Raw genomic sequence first — 13,804 nt, forward strand, 5'->3', positions numbered from 1 at the left:
GGCCAGCCTGGGCTATGGAACAAAACAAACTCCAAAAGTCTGCAAGAGGCAAATTCACTGAGAAAGTTCAATGAGAAACTAAGAACCAGCTGTTGTAGAGGTGCCCCATTTTGTCCCAGCTGCTCTCAGAGCAAAGGAAGCTGCGGAGAGCACAGGCCTCCTGCTTGGCGGATCTGAGAGTTGTAGAGCAGATCCACATTCTGGTAAAAACACACCTTAGATTCAAGGGCTGGCAAGGGATGGAGAATTTCTTCCACGCAGGAGATGTGGTGTTCAGGAATAGCATATCTAAGATTTAGGTCTCAAAGATACCCTCACGGTTATTTCTACCATCCGACACCTGTGGCCTGAGCTCACAGTGGCACTGGCCCACAGCACAGGCATTGCACAGGCTTACAGGGTAATTTTACGTCACGCCAGGGTGTATGCTGTCCTGCGCTGTCTCAGAGTTCTATTTGGGACAGGAGGGGCTGGAGGCGCAGCACTGGGAAGAATGCAGCTCAGTTTTTGTGCAGTCTCTCCAGGCCTTAGTTTCCCTGCGTGAACATGGGGAGCAGAGACTATCTTATCAAGTGAGCACTTGGAAAATATGGAGTCACCTTTGATTAGCACGACATCTTGAGGTTTCACCAGCATTGGGAGGGTGGAAACATGGAACCACATGCCCTGTACAGCACATCTTTCTGGCACCCCCAAAAGCCACCAATGCCCCACAGAGAAACGCCGGAGTCACCCATCCAGCTGCATGGGTGGGTACACAGGAGGAAGCCCCATTAGGCCACCTAGGGGTTGGTGAAAGAAGCTCACCTATTTGCCAAGCAGGGGAGGGGAGGGAAGGGAGCATGGTCTCTGAGCATAAGGTTTAGAGGATGAGGCAGGAAGCCACACAACAGCTTGTATGAATCTCTGTTGGCCAGAGAACTCTACTAGCTGGATGCCAGTTCAGGTCACGGGGCATGAGGTGCTGGCTTGGTAATTGCCTCCTTCCTGCTCCGACAATTCTCACTGAGGCTGTGCTGACCTGGGCTTGGGTATCTTGGAGCCTGTCTCTCTTCATAGTAGCCATGTGAACTGTAGTTGTAGCCCAGCCCTTCTGAGTCCCTTCCTATCACCCTGATGGTGCCTAAGACCCCCCAGAAAGGACAGAGTTGAGTCAGAAGGGGTGAAAAGTGTTGAAGGATATGGGAAGGAATGTGTCTGTCTACATCCAAGGGGATGAGGGGATGGGAATGAGGGCACCGAGGGCCTGACCTCACCAAGTATGTGTATGGACAGTGGGAAGGTGTGTGGGTGGGATGTGTGTATGTGAGATTGTCCATGATGAGTCCACCTCTTTGGGCACACAGATTCCAAACTTGAGGATGCAGGTGGGACCCTGTGGGCTTCTTCAGAGGCAGTCCAGGGCTCTGGGGAGGGGGGTATGTGTCTATCTGCCCTGCTGGATAGCCAGGTAGCCGTGGCAGGGCTCCCTTCACCTAGCTCAGGACAAAGCTGACCTGAGTTAACCTGCCACTCTTGGCTGACCCACAGAAGACACCGGGGGTCCAGTATTTCCCAACGGTCCTTTGAGCAGCCAGGCTTGAATCTAAGAGGCAATGTACTTTGCAGAGGGGGTGCAGGAGAGGCGGGCCTTGGCCAGAGTCCAGCCCACACGGGGAAGTCTCTTCCCAGAAAGGTAAGCGCTTCCGGGGCTGGAGAGATGGTTAAGAGGTTAAGGACACTGACTGTTCTTCCAGAGGTCCTGAGTTCAATTCCCAGCAACCACATGGTGGTTCACAACCATCTACAATGACATATGGTGCCCTCTTCTGACATGGAGGCAGAACACTGTATTGTCTGCGTCTCCATGTGAGCTCTGCCCAACACTAAGGTGGGGTTCCGGAAGACCACACGCCAGCCACACTTATTTCTAGGATTCTTCGCAGGATCCTGAGGAGGTTGCAGAAGCTTGTGCCCCACACTTTGACAATGTCAGCTCTTACTGGCAGTCTATCAGGGACACTGGTGACCCCACTGGCTTGAACTTTTACTAGAAAGAGTTGAGCACAGCAACGGCACACTGCATGCTTTGGGGGCAGGTGCATTAAATCTAGCCACTTCATTGTTCTTGTGTATCACAAAAAATGAGGCAAATGTTACCAGGCACCAGCTCAGAGGCAGACATGGAGGAATCCTCCTTGGCTGGAAAGGAGCTACCACCTCCTGGATTATTAGGCCAAGTTCCATGGTATTAAAGATGCTAGCTAGGGGATGATGCTAGCCAGAAGCTATTCTCAGCCAATGAGCTCCCTACAGTCAAAGAGACACTGAATACACAAAGAACTTCCCTGTCTAAGAGGGGTTCAAGGCGGCTATTTTTATACATCACCAGAAGATCCTGTGGGTGTTGGAAATCCAAGTAGCTTGAACTAGGCAGTTCTCAGAGCAAACCTGGGGACTCTGTTAGAAGCAGAGTCACCATGCTGATACTGTCTAGACTCTCACTTGCTTTGTGGCCCCAGTGATGTTGGGGTTGTCCTTAACTTACAGACAACGCTCAGAGGTTCAGAATGGATCTGTAGTCTGGCCAGAGTCAGTGTAGCAAAGAAATAAAAACTGGGGTGGAAAAACCCACACCACTCCCTGTGTCGCATGCCTGCCTTCATGAATTTTGCTTAGAGAAGCTCCAGCTGAGTCCACCTGTTACGATCAGTACAGTCTCCTGTGAGGGCAGGAGTCATCAGTGCCATATGTTAGCGTCTGGCAGAGACAGAGCTGGCAAGGTCCGTCCAAAGAGACACGAGTTTCCTGGACAAGCTGGAGATAGGAGTAGCAGGAAGGAAGTACCAGTGAGCGGAAACCAGAAAACAAAAACCTCACAGAATTCTCCTTCCGACTCTCAAAGATGGGAGTCTCCAGAGCTAACAATCATGGACACAATTCACTACCCAAGCTAGAAGGTATGTGAGGGATTCTTCAGGGTTATTGTGAATTACATAAGGACTCATTAAGAAGGGAAAGGGGAGGGAAGGTAAGAGCGAGGAAAGGTGAGAGTAGGAACCTTAGCGGGGTGGAGAAGGAGGGGGAAGGGGGGAAGGAGCGAGGTGGACGAAAGGACTGAGCCCAGGGAAAGCTGGGTGACAGTCACCGATTTGAATTGCACCAAAGGGCAGTCAGCACTGTGGACAGCCACACACAAGGCACCCTGGGAACTCCCCTTGCTCAGCACAACTCTCAGCTTCTTCTCCACCGGAACCCAGCAAGCATCTTTCAGGCAAACTTTCAGGCCCCTTGTGACCTACTATAAAACCACAATGTTCTCCGATCACCAGCTGGTCTGTCCCTCAGGGAGAGAGCTGAACTCGACGGCACATTTAGCAAACTGGTGTGACAAATGCAACCTCACCAAGAGATAGTCCATTTCTTGGTTCTTTGTCTTCGAGTGCCCCAGAGCCTGTGTTAAAGCAGAACGGCAGGGCACCTCTGAATATCCTCACTGCTTGCTGCAGGAACAAGCGACCCCCTCACAGGCCCATCCGTGTGATGCTCAGGGAATAAATGTCCCCGTGCGATCTTGAATGGAAGTGTTCTGTGTGTTTTCTCAAGAGACTCTGCAAATGGAGTCTTGTTTCTGTCCTCTCCACTTCCTGAAAAGGTCACTCGCTTCTTCACCTATGTTACCTGTGCTAAGCTGGCCATGAGCCAGTGACTCAGAGCACACACCTCTCTTAGTTGTTTACAGCTAAAGCCAATCCCAGGTATGAGAGTCAAGAGTGCTTTGGAGTTGGAGCAAAAGGCAACAGAGTCAGGAGACAGGAAACGGGTCAGGGGTGAGGGATCAAGGGAGAAAGAATTTAGGCAAAACTGAGTCCTTATAGAAGCCATGTTCCAAATGGGAGTCAGAACCCATGCCAGGCATTCGCAGTCTGCAGACGGCACCATGGCATCAGAAAGACATGCCGGTCACACCTCCCGGTGTGCATCCAGGTCTTTTCAGGCCTAGACCTCTTTGTCGAGATTTCCCCCATGTTCCTTGGTAATGTGTCTCAGATCTGGGTGCTCTTTCCTTCTTTACTAGAGAAAGCTTTAGCCACCATTTGAGGATCCCCACCAAATGGGCTGCCTCCTATGATGTCCGCCAGGGTGTCCCATGGAGTCATTTCTGTTCTCTGTACATCAGTTTCCACAGCGTATAATGGAGACAGATGAGGAAGATTATTCTAATGAGACATTTGCTGAATCTGGACTGTTGCTTCTGGCTGAATGCTGGTTTCTGGCTCACCTAGACTCTCCCCAGAAGAGGATTCTACTCAAGTGTCCCCTTGGCTCCTTCAGGCTGCCTCTGCTTATTCTCATGGCTGAACAAACCCAATTAGCATCCAACTGCTACCCCAGGATTGTGGCTTCCTTGGAAGAGAGGCTACACCTCCCACACTGCAGCTACATGAAGTGCACAGTGCCCTGCTTCAGCTTCTCCATATGCCATGCTGCTGACTGCTGAGTGGGAGCCTAGTAGGCATCCTGGCTGGACATCTGGTCAACCTCCTGTTTTCTTGCCCATACCACCTTCATTCTAGTCTCAAGGGAAGCAGCCTCGAGGCTTGGGCTTTCCTTTAGTTCTCTGGCGGATGGCTTCATTCCTTGTGTATCACACTCTGGTGAGCAGAGGGTATGGAGCTCTTCTCTCGGCAGAAATGACCCCGTCTCCCTTTGGACACGATACAACACAAGGATGCTTTTCTCAGGCAGTATGATTCCACACTCAGGGTACTTTTACTATCACAGAGATGGGCAGGCTGAGTAGGGCATATGCTTCCCTGCCAGCCAGTCCTCCCTCCATGTGTAAAGACCACCACACATAAGACATCCCCACCACCTGTGTGTGTTATACATGTCATCCAATTGAGAAGCTTTTGGTTTAAGTGTTACACCAGAGAACTGGGGGTCAGTGTCCCAGATTGTCTAGTTAGTAAGACACACAACCTAAATCTTTTCTACCCATCCCAGGAGCATCCACAAGCAGCAGCAGCAGCATCCTTTCTAAGCAACTGTAACACTTTGAGGCCATCTATTCAGATGGTCAACATATTACCATTGTAACGACTTGATAGCAGTACAAATGAAGTCAGTCATGAGGATGAGAACTTAGAACCTTGTTGCACCAATGGTCAGACCCAAGCCCACTGCACAGGTTTTCTCCAGCTTAGATTTCCCACCTCTGCACTTTGCCAGCTGGATCTTCAGACATGAACCAAATGGTGTAAGCAGTGCATTTGCAAACTGGTGACGCACAACCCTGTTAGCTACAGGGCAAAGCTTGCATGAGGCCACCAAAGTTCAGGAACTCAAGCCCTGTACATATTACCCAGTGACGGACTGTTACAGAGAAGACATCCTGTCCCCACAGCCAATCAGGAACAAAGCTCCTGCCAAACTCAGCTGTGCATTCTTGCCTCAGTGTACCAAGGATGGGGGCTATGGACCAACGGCCTGGAATAGCCTGTGGGCATCTTAGGTGTGCAGAACCCAGCTGTGTCTGGTAGCTCAGACCTGTCATTCCAGCTACTCTGGAGACTGAGACAGCGGCTTCACAGGTTCAAGGCTGCCTGGGCTACGGACTGTTTAAGGATGAAGATAGGGGTGTAGAGAGCAGTTACCTAGCATGTTTGAGATCCTGGGTTCCATTCCCCAGCACTGCAAGAGCCAAAATCAAAACCAAACAAGGCCATGGTAGTTTGAATGAAAAAATGTTCTCCATCATCTCAGGCATCTGAATCTTGGTTCTCCAGTTAGTGCTGTCTGGGGGAGGTTCTGGGAAGGTATAGTCTCGCTTGAGAAAGTATGTCACTGGGGGTGAACCATGAGAGTTTTTTGCTTGTGTTTCTTTGCTTATTTGTTTATTTTTTTTTGAGATAGGGTCTCAGTCTGCAGCCCTGGTTACTCTGGAACTTACTCTGTAGACCAGTCTGGCAGACTCAGAGGTTCAGCCTGCCTCTGCCTCCTGAGTACTGAGATTAAAGGTGTGCGCCACCACACCCGGAAAGCCTGGTGCTATTGCTGTCTGCTCTCTGCTTCATGCTTGTGGCTGAGATGCCATTGCGCAGCCTTCTGCTCCTGGCTCCCTGCTCTTCTCTTTCCAGAACCACAAGCACAAACAGACTCTTCCTTCTCCATGCTGCCTAGGCCGTAGTGTTTTACCAGAGCGGGAGAAAAGTGACAGACAGGAGCTACTCCATTTCACAAGGTCTGAAGTGGAGCCTGGCGGAAGAGCCCCGGGAGCCTGTGCCTGGATAGTTTTATGTCAACTTGACAGAGGCTCAAGTAAGTATGGAAGAGAAAATTTAAGTTGAGAAATTGCCCTCGCCACATTGGTCTGTCTGTGCTGTACTTTCGTTGATGACTGACGTGGGAGGGGCCCAGCCCTGGGTTGACGGTCCCGGGTGGTATAAGAAGGCTGGGTGAGAAAGCTATGAGGACTAAGCCAATGAGCCGTGTTCCTTCATGGCCTCTGCTTCAGTTCCTGCCTTGAGAACAGCCTGACAGTTTGGATGGTGGAACAGTGAGGTGAGATTAACCTTCTCCTCCCCAAGTCAGTTTTTGTCATGGGGTCTGTCACAGCAATAGAAACCCTGACGAAGTCGAAGCCCTTGTGGTTTTTCCTTCCTGCTTGTGTGGGCCTTGGCAAAAGTACTTCAATGCATAAAGCCTCATACCCTCGCTGTGGATAGCAACGGTTGCCAGTGGCAACTCCTGGGAAAGGCTGTGGGGAGGAGACATGGATTCAAGCCTGACCTGAGCTTAGCACCTGGTTACCAGCAGACTCTTGACAAGCAGGAAATAACCGGAACTCAACACTCCCTGCTTAGGAAGGGGCTGTGGGACAGCGGCTGCAGCAAAAGCGTCTCCTGCCTCTCCCACCACCTGCTCTCCTTGGTTGCAAACTGTAGTTTTTCTAACCAAACTCAAGCTGGGAACACTGGCAAGCTCAGGGGAACTCTCAGAAGTCAGCTGAGCTAAAGAAAGGCCCCCTCTGCTCAGAGTTGTGACGTTGCAGTGGGTTTCTGGTCTCAAATGAAAGCAAGTAAAAGCAATGCCTCAGGCTTGCTCATCTTCCCTCATTTCCCTTCCTTCTTCCATTTCTTTTTATTTTGTGATCCTGGAGATTGAACCCAGGGCCTTGCACGACAGGCAAGTGCTCTACCACTGAGCTACATCACCAACACCCTCCCACCCCTTCAACTTGTTTTGAGACTGGTTCTCACTATGTAGCCCAGGCTGGCCTCAAACTCTCTGTGTGGCCCAGCCTGGTCTTGACTTGGAATCATCTCCCACCAGCCTCCCCAGCAGCAGGGATGTCAGGCCTGTGCCACGAGGTCCGGCTTTCCTTGTGCCTACTTCCAAGGCCACTGTGAAGATGGTATGAAGTGCTCGGGAAAGGACAAAGGCTTTGTGCTCTTACTACATTGTCCTAGGCCATGGAGACAATTTCATCTCAGAAGAGATGTGCCAAGATCAGGTTCAGCCTCAGGGCAGAGGAGAGCAGGGACACAGGAACGCTGAGCGGCTGGAGTGGATGCCGGGGCGGGAGGGGAAGCCTATGGTGGCTTCAGGGTGATGGGGCGTCATAGACGGCGCAGGGCAGACACTGAAGATGAGAGCAGTGGGCAGTGGAGGGCTAGTGTGCCCCAGCAGAGGGGAGGGGAGGGGAGGACTCACGTACACCTGCGGGCAGACTCCTGGGCCAGCTGTAAGCGGTAGACCGAGAGGCGGTTGACCCCGCCACACACGCTCCCTCGCTCGCCCTTGCAGTCCATGTCACACTCGGGTTCGCTCACGTTGGCCGCCTGGATCTTGTGGCCACAGTAGCACTCGGCGCCGAACTCCAGCCCGGCATACAGGTAACCCCTGGGAGAGGCGGGTGTCAGGCAGGACCACACGGCCAGGGAGACCCCAGGGGACGGGAGACTTTGGGGTACAGAGGATGGACAGAGTCTCCAGGAGGCATGGAGACCAAGGAGTGAGAGCACAGGAGAGCTCAGATAGGGGACAAAAGGGCTGGAGAGGCGGGGAGCTTGGAGGAGGAATGGGGGCCATAACTACTCCAAAGGGAAGGACAACCTGTCGGGAGTCACTGAGGGGGGGGGAGTCAGTGGGCCTGAGGCACCTGGAGGGGGAAGGAATTCAGAGACCCCTGGGGACAGGGAGAACATCTTGGGGATACCCACCAGCCCTCATCACTGCCTGCCGCGCTGTGTCCCCAAACCACTCTCCATGTCCATATTAACACACTCACACATGACACACAACTCACTCTATACACACATAAATTCACTTGCACATACACGTATTCATAATTCACAGATACTCACACATTCACTCATATACACGTATTAACACATACAAGTACAAATTCACACACAATCACTCATGTGTACACACACATTCGCCCAAACATCCTCTCTCTCTCACACACACACACACACACACCACACACACACACCACACACACCACACCACACACCACACACACACACACACCACACACACCACACTCCCTCCCCCCCCACACACCACACTCCCCCCCCACACACCACACACACACACACCACACCACACCACACACACACCACACTCCTCCCCCCCACACCACACACACACACACCACACACACACACACACACACCACACCACACTCCTCCCCCCCCCACCACACACACACACACCACACACACACACACACCACCCACCACACCACACACACCACACACCACACACACACACATACACACCACACCACACCACACACACACACACACACACCACACTCCTCCCCCCCCACACCACACACACACACACCACACACACACACACACCACACCACACTCCTCCCCCCCCACACACACCACACACACACACACACACACACACACCACACCACACTCCTCCCCCCACGTCCTCTCTCAGCACAGCAGGCCCCAACCTCTGCCTTCCATGAAACATCACCCAAGGAGACACCTCATTGCCAGGTCCCCTGAGAAGCACTGGGGAAGGGGAGGAGGCAGGGTGCTTGTACCCCTTTGGCAGGCTATAAAGCCCAAGCTCACACTCCCAGCCAAGAAAAAATTTCTTCCCCGAAAACAAAGCGAATCAAAATTCCAGGAGTTCTGAGGAGATGTTATTTGTTTCTTTGCCGTGGAATTCTTCCCTAAAAAGGACACTCAGTGGACACCAGTCTAAACACATGGAAGGAGGCTGTGGGCTCTGGCTGGGGACTCGGGGAAGGGGACAGGGGAGTCTTGTCAGCCCCCTGACCAGCATGCTCCTGGAGACAGTCCCCAGAGCCATGGGGGCTCCTCAGAGAGACCTGCAAAACCCTGTCCCCAGAGGAACTGTCAGTGGCTACGGATGCCTCCTGGATCCCTATTCAGTGCTGACGGATGGGCGAAGCCACCAGATCTGTGCCTGCACAGACCCCAGTGACTAGGTGGCATTGGCCTTTCCCCGTCCACCTACTTTTTCTGGGAGGCAAGAACAGCAGGCATGACTGAGCATCTTGGACCCTTACTTGCCCCCATGCCCATCACTCTGAGCCTGCTTCTCAGACATTCCCTTGACCCCTCTCCTACAGCGGGACCCACAGGCAGAAGCAATATTTCCCAAGGAAAGTACGTTACTGATTCTGAAACAAGGGACAGCTTGTAACTCAGAGCCAGAAGGGATGAAGGTTGAGGAGGAGGGGCATGGTTCTAGAGAGGACTCAATGGCTTCCAGCTGGTGAAGTAGCTTGTATGCCAGTTGGCCCCCTGGCTTGGAAGAGCTGGGAGTTCACAGGGTGTCTGTACACTGCCCTCTTAGAAAGATGCAGTTTAAAACCAGGCATGATGGCACAGGCCTGCAATCCCAGTCACTCTGAAGCCTAAGACAAGAGATTGAGAAGACTTGCGCTCACACAAGCACTATTTCTTAGAGATGGTCAGGTGTCCAGATGACCGTGCACACCACACCTCACACGCCTCCTCCCAGCACAGTTCACACAGCTGACTGTGCACACCACACCTCACATTCTCCTCCCCAGCACAGTTCACACAGCTGACCATGCACACACCTCACACGCCTCCTCCCCAGCACAGTTCACACAGCTGCAGTCATACTCCCACAGACCACATTCACATGAATCTTTGTGTACACACAAGTATGTGAACACATATGCACACACACATGCACATATATATATATATTTTAGATGTGTGTACACATACATAAACACACACGCACATTAATCATGATTGCAATCCTCTGTTTCTACAGCCCTTGTCCACTCTCTGACAATCTTTCCACAACAAGGCAAAGGACACCATGGAGGGAACCCTGGGTGGAAAGAGTTGGAAAGGACATGTCTGGGAACATGGCAGAGGCAGCGGGGTGGAGGTCATTACCGTTCAGCACAGTTGTCCTGGCAACGAAAGACTGTCATCTTTTTGTAGTCAAAAAAGGATACCCCTCGCAGGGCCCGGCTCTGGGTGTTGTCCAGGTAGCAGCCGATGTACTTGGCTATGGGGAAAGAGGAAGAAAGGGGATGAAGCTGGAGGGCTGCAGGAGGCCCCGCCCTCTGTGGCTTTGCCAAGTGTATATGTAATGCCTGATTCAGTCCTGGGGGTGCAAACAAGAGATGGGAAATGCCAGACCTTGGCCAATCAGGGCAGTGGGCACCAGTGGGTGAGGCTTCAGGTCCTGATGACCAGTGCACAGGGAGGACTCCCTTTCCTGGGCTACAGCCAAGTCCAGCAGTCTCCTGGTGACATTGGCCACCGGGGCCGCATCTCTACCCTAAAAGGAGCTTGACTCATGCAGGATGAGACCTGTTTCAGCACCTGTGGAAGGTCTGGAAGGCACGCTCCCTTCTGTGGGCAGCCTCAAGGGTCTCGCTGCACTTGGACGGTTCGAGGTTCGGGCCACATTTCACTCTGTAATTCCCCAGTTCTGATCTATGGAGCTTAGGTGGGGTGACCTTCCCAAAGCCTTGCTTTCCTTGATTGGGGGCTGAAACTACCAACCAGCTGGAGTGGAATGACTCACGAATGTTCCTGCTGTCCTGTCCTGTATGTACTAGGCGCAATGTTCTGGGGAGCAGGATGAGAAACTGGCCATTCACTGGGCAGGGCACACTTTACAGTTTATATCCCTGGTGGAGCTGGGTAGAAGCTTCTACCCGCGAATCACTTCAGATGATAGCTAAGAACCATCCAGTTATTAACTGTGAACTCATTGCTTTTCTTTATGTCAACCAGGAACTCACACACAAAGACGGCACTTTACAGTTTGTGCAAACTCTCTCCTCACTTTTCTTAACACCTGGATGCAAGCTACAGTAAGTGCTTCTCATACATAACCTACTGAGTCCTCACCAAGACTCTGTGAGAATAGCATTTCTATTCTGCAGTCCAGAGAGGGCATCATCTGCTCAGGGTAACACAGCGTGTATAAATGAAGCCAGAGTTGGACACGCACAGCCTGGCTCCAGATCCTGCTTCTGGATGGTTGGGACGTGCCTGCACACTGGGAGACCTGGCATTTAGCCCTTACAGAGGCCTGGAGAGGAGAGACTCAATGCTGGTCTCTAGGACCCACACTGGCTCTTCCTGCCCTTTCCCTTGGGGAAAAAGGATCCAGCTGGGTCCCGGGGAGTGACCAGGAGAACCTCAATGTCATTTGACACTTCTCTGCCTAGGGGACTGCCCAGGTTAAACAAGCAGAGATCCCTGTCTCCGTACTGAGGGGCAGGGCTTGCGGAAGACAGTCCTTCACCATATGTGGCTGTTGCCAGCTCTGCTGAACACCAGTCTCCATTCTGGCAACTTGGACTTCCTTCACAAGACCAGTCTGACTTCAAAGGGAGTGTTGCTGCCCCAGCATGTCCCCTCCCCGCATCCTGTGAGCCCATCACTCGTAACAACTCTGGAGGGTCCCGCTGGCCTTTGTTCTTTCTGGACATACTAAATGCCTCTCGTCTCAGGCAGAATCTCAGCTGACAGGGCGCTACAAGCACAGGACAGGTTCGGCCACATGCTTCATTTGGGCCTTTGCTTGTTTATTTCTGTTTCAGGTAAAACCCAGGCCTGACACATAGTTGGTCAGCACTCTACCACAGAACCATGATCTCAGCCTTCCTAACATTTGAAACTCTAAATTTACAGGCTTCTTAGGAACCCATTTTTTTTTAAAAGTGTGTGTGTGTGTGCACAGATGCCTGCAAAGTCAGAAGGGGGCTTGAATCCCCTGGAGATCCAGGAGGTTGTGAGTCGCCTGATGCAGGCGCTAGGAACACTACTCATGTCCTATACAAGGGCGGTGTACGCTCTTAACCGCAGAGCTACCTCTCCAATCCCACTGGGATCCATTTTATAGACAGAGAATTCAATCATTAGGACACTAACATCCTCTTGCCTCTGCCTCCCAACTGGTTCCCTAACCCAGTTAGGGTTGGTAGCACTGCCCATCTACCGGCCTGCTGGAGTCAAGACAGGGCATGAGGCCCATGCCCTGAATTCTTACGGATTAAAGCTGGCAGTGTCCTGCCTTCCCTGGCTCATGATGCTGGCTGGCATTCTGTAAGACCAAAGATGACAGCAGCTGGTATCAAGTTCAGTCTGTGCAGGGGAGCAATAAGCGGGGAGAACAATGGGGAGGTGGGGAGGAAGGAGAGAGAATGAGGAGGGAGAGGGAGAAGAGAACTAAGAAGTGCTGAAGCCCAGGTATCAGAGCCTTTCTGCAGCCCAGCAGCATGGCAGGACAGGAGGACACTCCCCAGAACCCTGATGCTGAAGCTCATTGACTTGCTGAAAGACCACAAGCAAGGTCTCAGACTGAACCCCAGTCAGATTCATCTCCTCCAAAGCTGCCATTTCTGGCATGCTATCCTGAGGCAGGACCCTGGGGGTTTCTCTATCCTGCTCACACACCAGGGTGGGGGAGTAGTCAGTCAGGGTGGGATCATGTGTCCTTCTCCCCCAAATCGGGACTTTTAATTTGACATGGTATGCTCACTATAGCAGACTCCTTTCTCAGTTGTTATGATGTGGTGTTGGGGATGGAACCCAGGGCTTTGGGAACTCAGGGGTCTAGCTGGACTATTGGATGTTGCATGACTCTACCCGGGCCTCCCCAGGCTAGCATTAAACTGAGATATCCTCTATTTATTGAAGGGACACTTGAAGGCCTGTTTCCTCATCTGTCAACAGAAGGGAGACACAAGGTCCTCTGTGCTTTGAACACAGGCCTGTCACACACCACTGCCCAGTGAAGTCAGTGTCAGGATACGCAAGTTGAGTTACTTTTCCTACCTCCCCTGAGCAGGACCAGGAGTCCCCTCCCTGGCAGCCTATCTGGTCCCGATCCTTGGACCATCACAGTGCTGCCAAGGTTGAGCTCAGTCTTGTGAATGACAACCCCGGAACCTCCCTCAGCCTTTCCCAGGGCCTGTGCTCACATCTCGCAGTGGTAGCAGAACCTCTCAGAGGCAGGGGAGTTCAGGTACGTAAAACAGGGACAGAATGTCACAGGCCACATGATGGGGGATTAATGGCTGAGCTCACACAATCCACAGCATCTCCAGGAGCCCAGAGACCTCTGAAATACTAACGGGCCAGGCTGGCACCATGTCCAGCCTGGAATCCAGCGTGCGGCCTCTCACTGTGCTGAATCCCCTCTCCACACATTTTCCTCTGCTCTCATTAATTCATGGAATTTCCCCCTCTCTGATGGAGGCTGGCTGCTAAGAGGGTGGCCGAGCACAAGCAGGTTTGCACACTTTCTTCTGTACTGTGGG

The 13,804-nt window shown here is 52.2% G+C and overlaps 1 protein-coding gene across 1 annotated transcript in view; it reads right to left on the reverse strand.

Moving 5' to 3' along the window:
* The window catches only part of Wscd2 (WSC domain containing 2), a 42,853-nt gene that overhangs the window by 22,917 nt on the left and 6,132 nt on the right, over positions 1–13,804 (reverse strand). The window contains exons 2-3 of the mRNA XM_038346610.1: positions 10,416–10,530; positions 7,700–7,884 (exon numbers count right to left, since the gene is read on the reverse strand). Coding sequence (XP_038202538.1) covers positions 7,700–7,884; positions 10,416–10,530 — 300 coding nt within the window. The remainder of the gene's footprint in view (positions 1–7,699; positions 7,885–10,415; positions 10,531–13,804) is intronic.

Source organism: Arvicola amphibius, chromosome 10 (genome assembly GCF_903992535.2).
Source record: "Arvicola amphibius chromosome 10, mArvAmp1.2, whole genome shotgun sequence".
In the NCBI taxonomy this organism is placed as follows: Eukaryota; Metazoa; Chordata; class Mammalia; order Rodentia; family Cricetidae; genus Arvicola; species Arvicola amphibius.